Source organism: Patagioenas fasciata, chromosome 21, assembly GCF_037038585.1.
Source record: "Patagioenas fasciata isolate bPatFas1 chromosome 21, bPatFas1.hap1, whole genome shotgun sequence".
Lineage (NCBI taxonomy): Eukaryota > Metazoa > Chordata > Aves > Columbiformes > Columbidae > Patagioenas > Patagioenas fasciata.
In genome coordinates this window covers 6,420,844-6,433,289 of record NC_092540.1, presented here as the reverse complement: position 1 = coordinate 6,433,289, position 12,446 = coordinate 6,420,844, and the positions used below count along the sequence as shown (strand labels likewise).

Sequence of the window (12,446 nt, the reverse complement as noted above, 5' to 3'; positions counted from 1 at the left end):
TCTACAAACCCACTAAAGGAGCAGCTTCCCTGCTGTTCAGATCAGCCAGCAGGTGAACACGGAGCTCTGGAACATAACACAGGGCAACAGGGCAGTCCCGAGGGGACATGAGGGCCAAGGGGGACCAGGAGACACCTGAGAGCGCCCAAGTGCCCAGGGCTGAACTGGCCTGTGCCTCCCAATGGGACATGCTGCCCCTCGCTCCCCAGGCACAGGGTCACAGTGGGGCCCTTTGTGACTTCACAAAGTGACACCCACTGCCCTGCATGTGCTCAGCGCAGCTGCAGCCCCAGCCCACACTGTCCGGCAGGACGGTGACGAGACAGGGTGTGAGCACGGAGCTGGCGAGAGCCCCCGAGCGTAGCCCACGTCTCTCATTGAGTTTGAGAACTAGACAATCTTTTTGGTTGGAAGCGAACCTTTAAGATCATCGAGTCCAACCATACCCTCACTTTACCTGCCCCTGGCAGACTCCCCTCTGCCCCCGGCAGACTTGTGCTGAGGACTCCCCAAGCGCAGCCCAGGTCTTTCCCGGCTGCCCTTGGCAGACTCGTGGCGTTTCACCAAATCTTCCCCATTCCTCACCTATACTTCTTTCTCCAAACCCACGCGATGGCAGACAAACACCTCAGCTGCCCCATGGTGGCCCTGGAGGAGGACAGGGCTCCCCAGGAGAACAGCTCTCCAGCAGAGCCCCAGGAGCTGTGCATGGCCCAGAACCTGGAGATGGGTGAGTGAGGGGCCCTGATTGTCTGGGCAGGGTGGGGGCCAGCGAGCGCTCCCTGCTCAACACCAGGGTCACGTTTCCCTGCACGCTGGCAGGGGGTTCCACAGGTGTTGGCCATGATGCTGCTTGAAGCCCAGGGCTGCTCCGAGCTGGGAGCCGGCCCCAACACAGCCTCTGCGGGCAGAGGGGACCCAGCTCCTGCTCCAGGGCACGGGCAGCGAGAGGCAGCTGGGCGGGCAGGAGGCACCGTGCTGTGGGACGGGGACCTTTCCTGCCCATCTGAAGCGAGTTCCTCACCCGCTGCACTGCGCCTTTCCGTGTCCTGCCTGGCTCCAGCATCGCAGCCCGTCTGCCGGGCACCCTCCAGCCCTGACACGCACGGGGAGGCTGTGCCGGGGGTTGATCCAGGTCAAGACTCCAGAGGGAAAGGAAGGTTGCTCAGGGCACAGAAGTCAGAGTGTGGATTTGTTGCACTTTTGACAAAGTGAGCAGGGGAACACGATATTTTCCTTGACCAGGAACTTTCAAGAGCAGTGTTAGGCTTCCCCCAGTGTTTCTGTGTGGGAGGTTAGAGCTTGTTTTCCTGGGTGCTCCTGTACAGAACTCAACTTTTAAATATGCTTCTGTGCAAGAACGTGGACTCATCTCTCTTCCAATGTGGTTTCTTGGCAGTCGTTGCTGAGGGAATGGCTCCGCCGCAGAGGATCCTCTTTCCCTCAGAGAAGATTTGCATGGCCTGGCAGCACAGCCAGAGAGCTGGAGCGGGACTGCACAACCTGGGCAACACGTGCTTCCTCAACTCCGTCCTGCAGTGCCTGACCTACACCCCGCCTCTGGCCAACCACCTGCTCTCTGGGGAGCACAGCCGGGCCTGTCAGTACTTTTGGGAACATTCCTTGTACATCTGTTGAGCAGAGCCCAGGGGCTCCCAGAATCTGGATGCTGATCTAGGAGAAAGGTGGCCCTTCTTTGTCAGCTCCCTGAGTTGGTGTTCTCTGAACACTCAAGCCTAGAAGCAGCTTCTTCTATCTGGATGTGTTCATCTTCAGAAAGGCACCTCTTTCTATCACAGGCTCTTGGTCCCTATTCCTGCAAGTTAAACTCCTTTGCTTATTGCACAGAAAGTTTCCGTCAGTTCAGCATCCCTCTGAAGAAAGTTTTCTGTGCACTAAAATGTCCCGGGCTTGTTGGGACTTGGGCACCTTGGGAGGAATGGAGAATTCTTAGAACTGCAAGACCCCCATTAGGTTTCCCATGGCTGTGGATATTTTGCAAACCTGAGGAGCTTCCCTCCCTCCCCAGGTGCCCAGGAAGGCTTCTGCATGATGTGCAGCATGGAAGTGCACGTTCAACAGGTGCTGCATTCCTCAGACAGTGCCATCGAGCCTTGGGTTGTCGTCGATGCTCTCACAGGTGAGTCAGTGCAGGTGCTGTGACATGACTGATGCCGTTCTTGTAGGAGAGAACTAGTAACTTCTTCTTTCTTAGAAATAGGAGAAAATTTCCAGCATGGCAGGCAGGAGGACGCCCACGAGTTCTTACGCTGCACCGTGGATGCCATGCAGAGAGCTTGTCTGAGCGGAAACAGCGAGTAAGCGCAAGCAAATTGTGTTTCCAGTGTTTCCAAGCCCTTTGGAGTCCTTGATGTCCTCCCCTCAAGGAAAACTATGGCCAGGGCTTTCAGGCAAAGCCACACTCTTGGAGGAGATAACTCTGCCTTCCCATTGGTTTGCAGCTTGGACATCTCCTCTCAAGCAACTACCGTCGTCCATCAGATCTTTGGGGGCTTTCTGAGATCCAGAGGTACTTTTCCACAGCTATTGCTCTCCTTGGAATCGTCTGTGCCCTCCTGTCTGCCTGTGATAACAGACGATGGCGTGATTGGCGCAGTGGGTGTGAAGAGCGTAACCCGGCACAGTCCGTCGACTTCCCCTGTCACTGAGCATTTCCATTTGCATTCCAGTCACATGCTGGAGCTGCCAAGCGGTTTCCGATTCCTACGAGGCCTTCCTGGATGTTCCTCTGGATATCAAAGTAAGAGAGTTTGTAATTGTGCTTCAAGATGTCCCAAGGCCCCTGTAGCTTTCCAGATTCCACACAGCTGGCTTACAAATGCATCTGACAAGAGAGGTTGGTGGTGGGCGGGAGGTGGAACGGACTGTGTTCTGCAGGGGCCACGGCAGTGGTCTCCCTGTTGCTGCTGGTTTCAGCTGGACAGGCACACGTGCCCCTCTCTGCACTGTGACGTACCCTCCTCCTTCTTCCCTTGCCCTCCCTCAACACCCGTCTGGCTCCCAGGCTCATGGGGGTGTTGTTTCCATCACTGGTGACACCCATACCCATCGGAGCTGAACTGTGCGGTGCCACAAAGAGGTGGCTCTGGAGAACCCCGGGAATCCCTGGGAAATGAAGGAGATGTTCGGCATCACACCCTCTTTCTGCCTCCCGGGCACTGCTTGCGGGTTCACCGTGGGTCTCCTCAGCCTCACCGAGCTGTTTTTTTTTTGCGTAAACTCCTCGTAAGTGTTTGGGCGTGGGAATTTCCCAGAGCTCAGGGCTCTCCCTTCTCACCCCTCCAGGCAGCCACATCTGTCACCGCAGCTCTGGAAGACTTTGTGAAACCTGAGCACCTGGATGGTGAAAACTGCTTTAAATGTAGCAAGTAAGGCTATTATTGATGATGTACTCATACTAGATCCTGTGCGAAGGTGTCATTGAGCACAAGTGAGCATTTAACATTGGATTAAGGCGCAGTAATGAGATGCAGGTTTTTTAACATGGCGTTATGGTACTGAATAGCCTCAAAAGAGCACAAGGATGTGTGAGACATGAAAGGCTGTCTGGCCTTTGGGGGAAAAAAAAGTGTGTTTCAGCCCTTGTCTCTGTCCTGGCTTTCAAGGTGTGACAAGATGACTGCCGCCTCCAAGAGGTTCACAGTCCATCGCGCGCCCAAGGTTCTCACGGTGTGTCTGAAGAGGTTTGAAGCTTTCACTGGCGACAAGATCAGCAAGGTGTGTGCACAACTGGAGTGCAACGTTCTCTTCCTGGAGCGGGTTTCCCAAAGCCGGACGCCCTGTCGCAAGCTGCTCATGTTGAGATTTTCGCGTTCCCTTCTGGGGACAGTTCCCGTGGGAAGACAAGTGTGTCCTCTGCTCCCACAGAGCTGCTTTGGTCCGGATGAGTTTCCTGCCACCCAACTCGTGACATATTGCTGTGTCCTGAAGGTTTCCAGGATCATTGCTGAGCCCTCCTGGTCTCTCCGTAGGTTGTGGAGTATCCCCAGTACCTGGATCTTCGCCCGTACATGTCTCAGGCAGCCGGAGAACCGCTCCTCTACTCCTTATACGCCGTCCTGGTGCACGGAGGTGACAGCTGCCGCGCAGGACACTACTTCTGCTACATAAAGGTGAAAAGCGACTTCCTTCTGAACAAAGGAAAAATGTATCCCGGGGAAAACTGACTTTCCTGCCGTGTTCCTGACAGCCAAGGATTTGAGGGGAGAAGGTTTCCGCAGGGGCTGGAATGCATATGTTTTGAACACTCCTGGTTCGGCAGTTTTTGGCCTGTGTTTTGTGCAGAAGCAGTGCCATTCATCTCCAGATATCGACGTTTTCTTTGCAGGCCAGTGATGGACTGTGGTACCAGATGAACGACAAGTCTGTGGATCTTTGCAACAGTGACAGAGTCCTCAGGCAGCAAGCCTATTTACTGTTTTACATCAGGTAATCACAAGTTTTAAACTGTGTTCAGAACACATTTCCTTTTCCTGGCTTTGTTATTTTTCTTCTCGTCCTCCTGAGTGTTTCTGTCATAGCAGACAATTACCACCTGCATCCTTCAGCCCAACCAAATTTCCCATTTGTGGTCTCAGTTGCATCTTCTCTCTGTCACATAAACTGTTCCAAGAAAATGCCGGAACCCAGAGGAGGCTGCAAGAACAGCCCTCAACAGAGATCCCTCCTTTTTTCCCCAGGTGCTCCGATTTGGAAATTGGACAAAAGGCTTCTTCCTCACCAGTACCATCAGAAGCCCGTTCCCTCCTCAGTCAGCGGGTGGCCGGTAGCAAGCAGGTGGGCTCTGTGGGACAGCAGCATCTGCCCTGTAGGACTAAGGTGGCTGTGGGGAGGTGGTCAGCGCACCAGAGGGACAGCGGGTTTTTTTGGGGATCTTGGCAGCGCTCTCTTTTCCCTCCCACACGGCAGCTTTCTGCACAGTTGCAGCACGGCTCCCTCTCCCAGCACCCCACCTGGATCCATCCCATTTGTCCTCCTTGGCCCCCCTGCAGCCTCCAGGAGCCTTTGGGAGGCCCTTAGCTGTCCCCTGACAGCTTCTGGGGGTTCCCCACTGGTGGGTCCTGTCAGGAGAAAAGGGCAGGAGCTTCTCACAGCTCTCTTTGCAGGACATGGCGGGGGGCATGGAGGACTCTCCAGAGGACAGCAGCTCCCCCGCACCAGCCAGCACCAGCCAGCAAAGCCGGGCAGGTTCCCAGGAGGCATCTGTGGGCTGGCTGTACCCCATCTGGCCAGGGAGGATCAACAGCATCTCCTCCCTGGGCTCCTGCTTGCGTCGCTTCTTCCACGGCTGTCTCAGGCTGTGCTGTCACCCCCGCGAGCGTGTGCTCCACTCTGCACGAGAGGACAGCAGCAAAGAGGAGCGAGGATTCAGCCCTTCTGCCCACGGCCAGGACAACGGTGCCAGGGAGAGGCCCAGGAGCAGATCCCCGCACTGGGGCAACGATTTCCGCAGCTGGGTCGTGGACACCGCGGACTATGAACACCCAGACGGGAGGAGGGGGAGAACCAGTCCCCTGAGCTGTGACCGTGCTCACAGGGACAAGGCAGCTCCACGACCCTCCAATGGCAGCTCCCAGCCTGCACCAGCACCTCCAGTGCCCTCCAGCAGCAGCTCCCAGCCTGCACCAGCACCTCCAGTGCCCTCCAGCAGCAGCTCCCATTCTTTTCCTGCCCCCAGAGCTGCTCAGGAGCAAACTCGGCCAAGGCGGAGAGATCGGAGCAGATCCCCGCGGCGGGACTATGATCTCCGCAGCCGGTTTCTGGAGATCACAGACCAGCATCGCTCAGCAAGGAGGACACGGAGCTGGAGAACAAGTCCTCCACGGTGTGACCGAGCCCTAAGGGATGATGCAGCTCCAGGGCCTTCCAGCGGCAGCTCCCGGTGTCGTTCCGCACCCAAAGCTGCTCGGGAGCAGACCCAGCTGAGGCAGAGGGAGCGGAGCAGATCCCCGTGGCGCGGCTATGATCTCCGCAGGCAGTTTGTGGAGATCACAGACTGTGACCCCTCAGCACAGAGGAGGAGGAGGGGCAGGACGGCTTCAGTGCCCTGGAGATGCAGATGAGGAAGACGGGCGGCAGATTGCAGCCTGGATGAGGGAGGACACAGCATCTGACGGCTGTGATGCTGGAGAGGAGGAAGAGGAGGAGGAAGAGTCCAGGAAGCAGCAAAGCTGCCCCAGCAGGGACCAAGCTGCCCCAAGGGCACCCGCAGCCAGTGCTGCCTCTGGCAGGAAGAGCTCAGAGAGCCCTTCCAGAGCCAGGGGCAGCTCTGCCGGCCGGCCCGCCTGCCCACAGGCCCCTGGAGGAAGAGCTGCAACCTGCGTGCCACGGCTGGGATCGCTGCTCAGAAACACTCACTGGGCACCAGCGGGCAGAAAAGCCAAAGCCACCATTAAAAACAAACTCTTGTTGGCCTCGGGTGTGTCATTTATGGGGTGCTTGCTCCTCTGTGGGTTTTGAGGCAAATGGAGAAATCCCCATTCTGAGAAGTCTCTGTGATGGGTTTTGGGAGCTGTGTGTTGTGTGTGCCCATCTTGCCCTCTCTTCTGTTTCAGTGTGGAGATGTAAGGAGCCATTGCAAGGGGGAATGTTGTTTTAGAACTGATCTGGCACCTGACCCCAGCAGGGGAAGGACTCAGAGACATCAGCCCACAAATCCTTAATGGAAAACAGAGTCCGTTTGAAATAATCCCGGAATCCAAACTGATTACTGTATTTAAAAAGTTAATCTAGGGGGAAGGGTAACCAAAGAGCCAGGAATCCAGCTTTTAAATAAATCAATAAGGTGAGAGGGTTGTTAATTAGAAGAATGAGACAGGTAAACTGAGGCAAGCCCTGGGGAGTCTGTAAACCCTGCAGTACCAACCGACGGGGAGCAGGGGAGGGAATGTGCAGCTGGGATCGGTGGATGTGTAAGCGGGGGCTTTTTGTTCCATTCCCTGTGCTGTCTTTGGGTAGAACACCTGGTCTTGCAAAATAGTTTATAAAATACGCTTTGCTGAGAGATCCTGCCCAGGCCTGTTCTACTGGCAAGGTGATTGTTTCCTACAGCAGGGTTTGGCAGCAGAAGTTTGGCAGGACAAGAGGGCCCATGAGGTCAGAAAGCACAGCAGAGCTGGAACCTGGGGTCACGGGCACCAAACCCAGCTCGGGTGGGAGCCAAGAGGGTGCCCTCGTGTGCAGGACCCAAAGCGCCATCTGGAGCATCTGCCCATCCTTCTGAGTGCCCAGAGCCTCCTTCTTGGGGCCAAATCCTCATGTTTAGGGTCCCACGGCCTTTGGTCAGGGACCACTGCTTCATTTTCAGGTGGAGCTCGCTGCCTGGTAACAACCGCCCGGAAGTGTGTGGACAGGCAGCGGATGAAATACAGCCAATCACATTTGAGGAGGCGGGGTAAGTCATGTGATTGAAATGTAAGCAGCCAATCGAGCTTTGAGACCTGCAGGACAGTTGGCCACAGTTGAACAAACTGGGCAGGGCTCAGGGGCGGGCTGTGCTGGCTGCACCAATCACACCCGGTGGGAGTGCAGCACAGGGATGACTGAGAAATGTTCTGACCAATCATTTGGTGGGGGGAGCCAGTGGGAAATCCGAAACCGCCAATCAGAGAAAACAGCGGCTCAGGGAAGGCGGACACTGTGGAGGGAGTAACCCCTCAGGCAGCCAATCAGAGAGAGTATCACCTCAGGGCAGGGTGAGCCCCAAAGCAGGATAGAGTCACTGCCCAGGCAGCCAATCAGCTGCAGGAGCAGCTCAGGGGAGGAGACTGACAGCCATCCCGACCAATGGTGGCGCAGCCCAGGCTGAGCAGGCGGTTGCTCTGCAGGCGGCCAGGGTGAGTTTTACCATGGCGCCCGGGGAGCTGCCCGAGGCCGAGCAGCGCCCGACCCAGCCCTGGGGCCCTTTTTCTCCCTCTGGGGCCCTGGAGATGTTGTTGCTGCCTCTGGCCTTGTTCTCGTGGGTGGGGGAGGGGGCAGGGGGCACTTGCTGGAGAGGAGCAGCTGGGGCTGGAGCTGGAGAGAGCAGGAGAAGGGGAAGCAGCTGGAGGGTGAAGTGCAGGGGATCCCCGCAGCTGCTGCTGCAGCTGCACCAGAGACAGCTGCCCCTCTGGGTGAGGAAGAGTCCCTGTGAGCAGCCTCAGCAGAGCAGATCACAAACGTGCACCGCAGGGTCTGTGTAAGTGATGACAATTACTGTACGGCCGTATAGTGTGTGTGTGTGGTGTGCGCCTGGGAAGCCTCGTGCTGTAAGAGCTGTCAAATACCGATGTGTTCTCTTAGGTGCAGGATGGACAAACGACTGGAGCTACAGAATAGGAGGGGAGGAAAAGACAGGCAGACAGAAGTGCCTGAACTCCACAACTTGCCTGGCAGTGCAGAGAGCAGGAACTGTGGTGAGTCCTGGGCCCTTGGGGCCATTTCATCCTGATTTGTGCTCCAGTCCCTCCCTGCTCCCTCCTCTTTCCTACTGTGTCCTTCTTCCTCTTCATCTCTTCTCTCTCTGTCCCTCTCTGCTTCTTCCTCACCATTTCTTCCACCCTTCTCCACCTCTGTGCAGGGTTTCTCGTATCTCCCTTTCTGTCTCCACCCTTCTGTGGTTCTCATCATCCCTGGTTTCTCTTTGTCACCATTCTGCTCTGTTGCTCTATCCTGCTCCCTGCCCCATCATTTCTCACTGTATCCCTCTGTCCTGCTCCCTGCACCTATTCCTGCCCCTCTTCTTTTTTTACTCCCTCTCCATCTTGCTGCCCGCCCCAGCATTTTTTCCCCAATCTCTATCCTGCCCCCAACCCTTATTGTTCTTTCTCTCTCCTGCTTCCCTTCTGTTTTTCTGCCTGTCTTTCCCTGCTGCTTCTTTCTCCAGCCCTGTCCAGATTACTGCCCCTCTTCCTTCTTGATGTCTTTCTGTCCTGGTTTTCCTTCTGTCTTCCATCCCTGTTCCCAGTGCCATCCCTTCTCACTATATCGCCCCTGTCCAGCGGGCTCTGCCTTTTCTTTGTCTTCTCTTCCTCTTTCCTGCTCCTCAGCCCTCTTTTCCTCTTTCTCCAGCTCATTGCTGCATGTTTCCCCTTTCCAGTCTCTTCATTTGGATCCCAACTTTGCTTTATTTCTCATTCCCTTTGTTCTGTTCCCTGTCTTTCTTTTTGTCTCTCCATCTGTACATCCCCCTCCCTGTCTTTCTCTAGCCCCTTCCTGCTTCTCCTCGTCCCCCCTCCCCATCCCTCTGTCCTGCTCATCAGCCCTGCTGTTTCTTCCTCCCTGTCTCATCACAGCTTATTGTCCCTTTTTGCCTCCATCTCTCCATCCATTTCCCTGTGTGTTTCTTTCTCTCTCAGCTCCTCTGTCTTCTCTCTTGTCTGATTTGTCTCTTGCTAGTCCTCTGTCCTTCTCCCCAGAAGCTTCAACTGAATGACCAGGTGTCCCTGCACTCTGGTGGTTCCTCATCAGTGCCCTGGGGAAGATCTGTGTCTGTAGGGCTGGGGATCATTTAGGAGCTGCTCTCCTTCTGCAGACAGCAGAGGTTGTTCTCAGCTGCTGCTTATGCAGCTTGTTGGAAGAGCAGCTGTGGGCCTTCCTTGGAAGGGAGGTTTCTTGTTCTGTGCTTACTGCTCCTCGGGACCCTGCACAGGAGCGGTGTTGGGGTCTGCAGGGACGGGTGGGACCTGCTGTGATTCCTGGTGAATGTGAACTGAACTTGTCCTGATGTACTCGAATGAAAACAGACTGACCGTAGATGGTTTACTTCCCTGTTTCAGTTCCAAACTACATGATTGGCAAGGAAGAACATGAGACTTTGTGCTGCTTTCCAGATGTCAGTGGCTGCGAATCAGCTGAGAACATCACTGCCTTTGGTACCAGGGCAGGTGGTCTGTGATCAGGGGTGTGGACTTGCATGGCAGTGCCTTTGTGAACATTTTTTGATGTTGAAACTTCAAAGCCCTTCATTTTCCTAGATATTTGAAGATGGTATTTCTTATTCGGAGGTTCAGACTCTGGTTGGACTTGATGTTGAATGGTCCATATAATGGGGTGCATAAAATAAGAACCTTGCTTCCTTGTTGTTGTTTTCTTACACTGTCTGAATTTGGTAAGCAAGAGCAAGAGTGGTTTGCAGTGTCTGCTTTTGAGAGTAACGTATTCCTGACTGTCTCCATCTTTGTATGGTGAAGGTTTCTGCCTGCACTGTGATTTTGCTGGGCTGTGAGGCTGTGTTGGAGCAGCAGAGGTCAGAAGTGGTGGCTTTAAAGGCATTGAAGCTGTGGTAAAACTAGCAGGAAAAGCTAGTTTCTTCCTAGAGAGCTGCCTGACAAAAATAGCTACAAGTAAAGACCCTTGAAGTTGGCTCTTCTTTTTTTTTATTTATTCTTAATATGGAGCTTTTGGGATTGATTGATTGATTGATTGATTGATTTCTGGGAAGCAAGAAGTGAGAGCCTGTGCACTCTCGTAGGCAGCGCTGCCTCCCAGAATAGGTGCACCCTTCTCCACTTCCTTCTCCACTTGTGTTCCTTCCATGCTCGTGAAGCACAAGGACGTGCAGTAGTGTGCAGATTTGGTGATTCCAATGTGACTATGGTGTCAGAGCCCCATGGTGACGTGCTGTGCTGTGTCTTGGCAGCAGCAGCATCATGGTGCGAGCGTGGCGGCCATGGTCCTCACCCCCCTCCTCCTCCTGGTGTCCCTGCCAGCCCGGGACGCCCAGGCTGCTCCAGCCGAGCGCAGGGAGCAGGTGGGCGGGCAGGGGCAGCACCCAGCCCCGAGCAGCTCAGCAGGGCAGCAGTGGGGCCAGGGCTGGGGCTGGGCCCGGGAGAGCAGCCGGGCTGGGCCGGGCAGGGCGAGCCAGGCAGCACCAGGGTGTGGGCAGGGGGCAGACAGCCCGCAGGGAGGGGAGAGGGGCTGCGGCTGCCTCAGGGGCAAGTTCTGGGCAAGCAGGGGCTGGGAGTGCTGGCACAGGGGCAGAAACCAGCACTGAGTCCCTGTGAGGCCCTCCCTGCCCCCCAGCCTCGTGCCACACGGACCCATCCCAGGGCGCGCTTTGAGCCTTTGGGCCTGTTTCAAATCAAAGCTGGGATTGCTTTGGCTCTTTGGGCCACTTTTGAGCTAAACCTGGGCACATTTGTGCCCTTTGGGATCGTTTCTGCCTATATCTGGGAGTTCTTTGGCTTTCCAGTTTCGTTTATACCCAAATCTGGGTGTGTTTGGGCCATTTTTGGCCATTTTTTTACCACAATCTGGGCATACTTTGACTGTTTGGTCCAGTTTCACCCTGAACCTGGGGATGTTATACCCCTTTTTGGCCAGTTTTGCTCAGATCTAGTGGTGCTTTGTTTTTTCTGGCTCTGTTTACCCGATATACTCAGGTGCTTTTGCCCATTTTTTCCCCTGATATAGGCACTGTGATCCCAAATATGGGATGTTTTCATGTTTGCCGACAGCTTTGCACCCACGTGTGGATGTTTTTGCCTCTTTGGGCCACTTTTTGCCCAAATACTCAGATTCTTTTGCCTCTATTGACCAATGTAGCCCCCAAATATTTGGAATATTTTGCCATTTTGCCAGGTTTTTTTCCCAAATACGGCTATTTTTCTGCAATATATGGGCACTGTTGCCCTCAATATGTTGTGTTGTGTTTTGTTTTTTCTCTCTTCTCTATGTCCTCTTTTACCTGAAATGCAGGAGTATTGCTCTGTGAGCCTGGAAACCTCTCTGATCTGTGCTTGACTCCAGGACATGGCATTGGCAGAGTTGATCGAGCTTCTCAGCTGGATCCTGGTTAGGAGCCTTGGGCTGTCCCAGGGGTAAGTTGTCACTGTCTGTCTGCTTGAGGGAATAAACACTGGCATTTTAATAGGTTATTCATGTGTGATTGTACCCAAGATCATCTCAGAGGCTTTCCGAAAGCTTTTTGTGCCTTGGTGGTATTACGCAGACAAGTCATGAATAATCAATTTGCCTGAAAACCTGCTAGGTCTCAGCAAAAAGGTCACCCGTGTTCTGTTTCTAGCTGTGGGAACATACACCTTTGTATGTGTCTTGTGTCATTACCTCACCCTCTCCCATCACAGCAGGTGACTGAGGAAGCAGGAGATCACAACATGATATGGAAGCTCCCCACCTGTGTTTGACTCCCTGTTTGGTTCCTGCAGCCCATGCTGATCAAGCCTCTTGGTGTAATCCTGTTCCTGAGCCTGGGGGGAATCACAGGGGTAAGTGTTCAGTCTTCATTGATTACTGGCCTTTTGCATTTGTTAATATTTGTTTTATTATTTGTTAAGGTTTTCTTGCAATAGCTGAGCCTTGCAGTAGCCAGCAGGCTCTGATTTAGGAGAAACATGGATGATCATTTTTTGCCCTGGTGCTCCATGCTCCCACGTTAGTGTGGGTTTCCTTTTGTGTGTGTGAGAGGTCTCCTGGTCAGAAGGCCC

At 54.5% G+C, this 12,446-nt stretch overlaps 1 protein-coding gene and 1 long non-coding RNA gene across 2 annotated transcripts; both read left to right on the top strand.

Moving 5' to 3' along the window:
- The first annotated feature begins 708 nt into the window (after positions 1 to 708).
- On the top strand, positions 709 to 5,862 carry LOC139829557 (ubiquitin carboxyl-terminal hydrolase 17-like protein 6). Its single transcript, XM_071817720.1, has 13 exons — positions 709 to 730; positions 1,400 to 1,600; positions 2,030 to 2,140; positions 2,216 to 2,318; positions 2,463 to 2,530; positions 2,691 to 2,761; positions 3,307 to 3,389; positions 3,627 to 3,738; positions 3,993 to 4,133; positions 4,349 to 4,449; positions 4,701 to 4,797; positions 5,127 to 5,547; positions 5,699 to 5,862. The coding sequence occupies exons 1-13, from the start codon at positions 709 to 711 to the stop codon at positions 5,860 to 5,862; spliced, it is 1,695 nt and encodes a 564-aa protein (XP_071673821.1).
- A 2,268-nt stretch (positions 5,863 to 8,130) lies between these two features.
- Positions 8,131 to 11,811, top strand: LOC139829542 (uncharacterized). Its single transcript, XR_011742062.1, has 3 exons — positions 8,131 to 8,197; positions 8,302 to 8,414; positions 11,698 to 11,811. It is a non-coding gene; the product is annotated as an uncharacterized lncRNA (long non-coding RNA).
- Positions 11,812 to 12,446: the final 635 nt, after the last annotated feature.

What these genes read in the sequence shown, in the direction of transcription:
- LOC139829557 (XM_071817720.1), top strand. Translation starts at nt 709, where the DNA reads ATGGCCCAGAACCTGGAGATGG. An exon ending in TGGGGAGCACAGCCGGGCCT is followed by an intron (nt 1,601 to 2,029) that starts GTCAGTACTTTT and finishes CTCCCTCCCCAG; the next exon opens with GTGCCCAGGAAGGCTTCTGC. An exon ending in AACTGCTTTAAATGTAGCAA is followed by an intron (nt 3,390 to 3,626) that starts GTAAGGCTATTA and finishes CTGGCTTTCAAG; the next exon opens with GTGTGACAAGATGACTGCCG.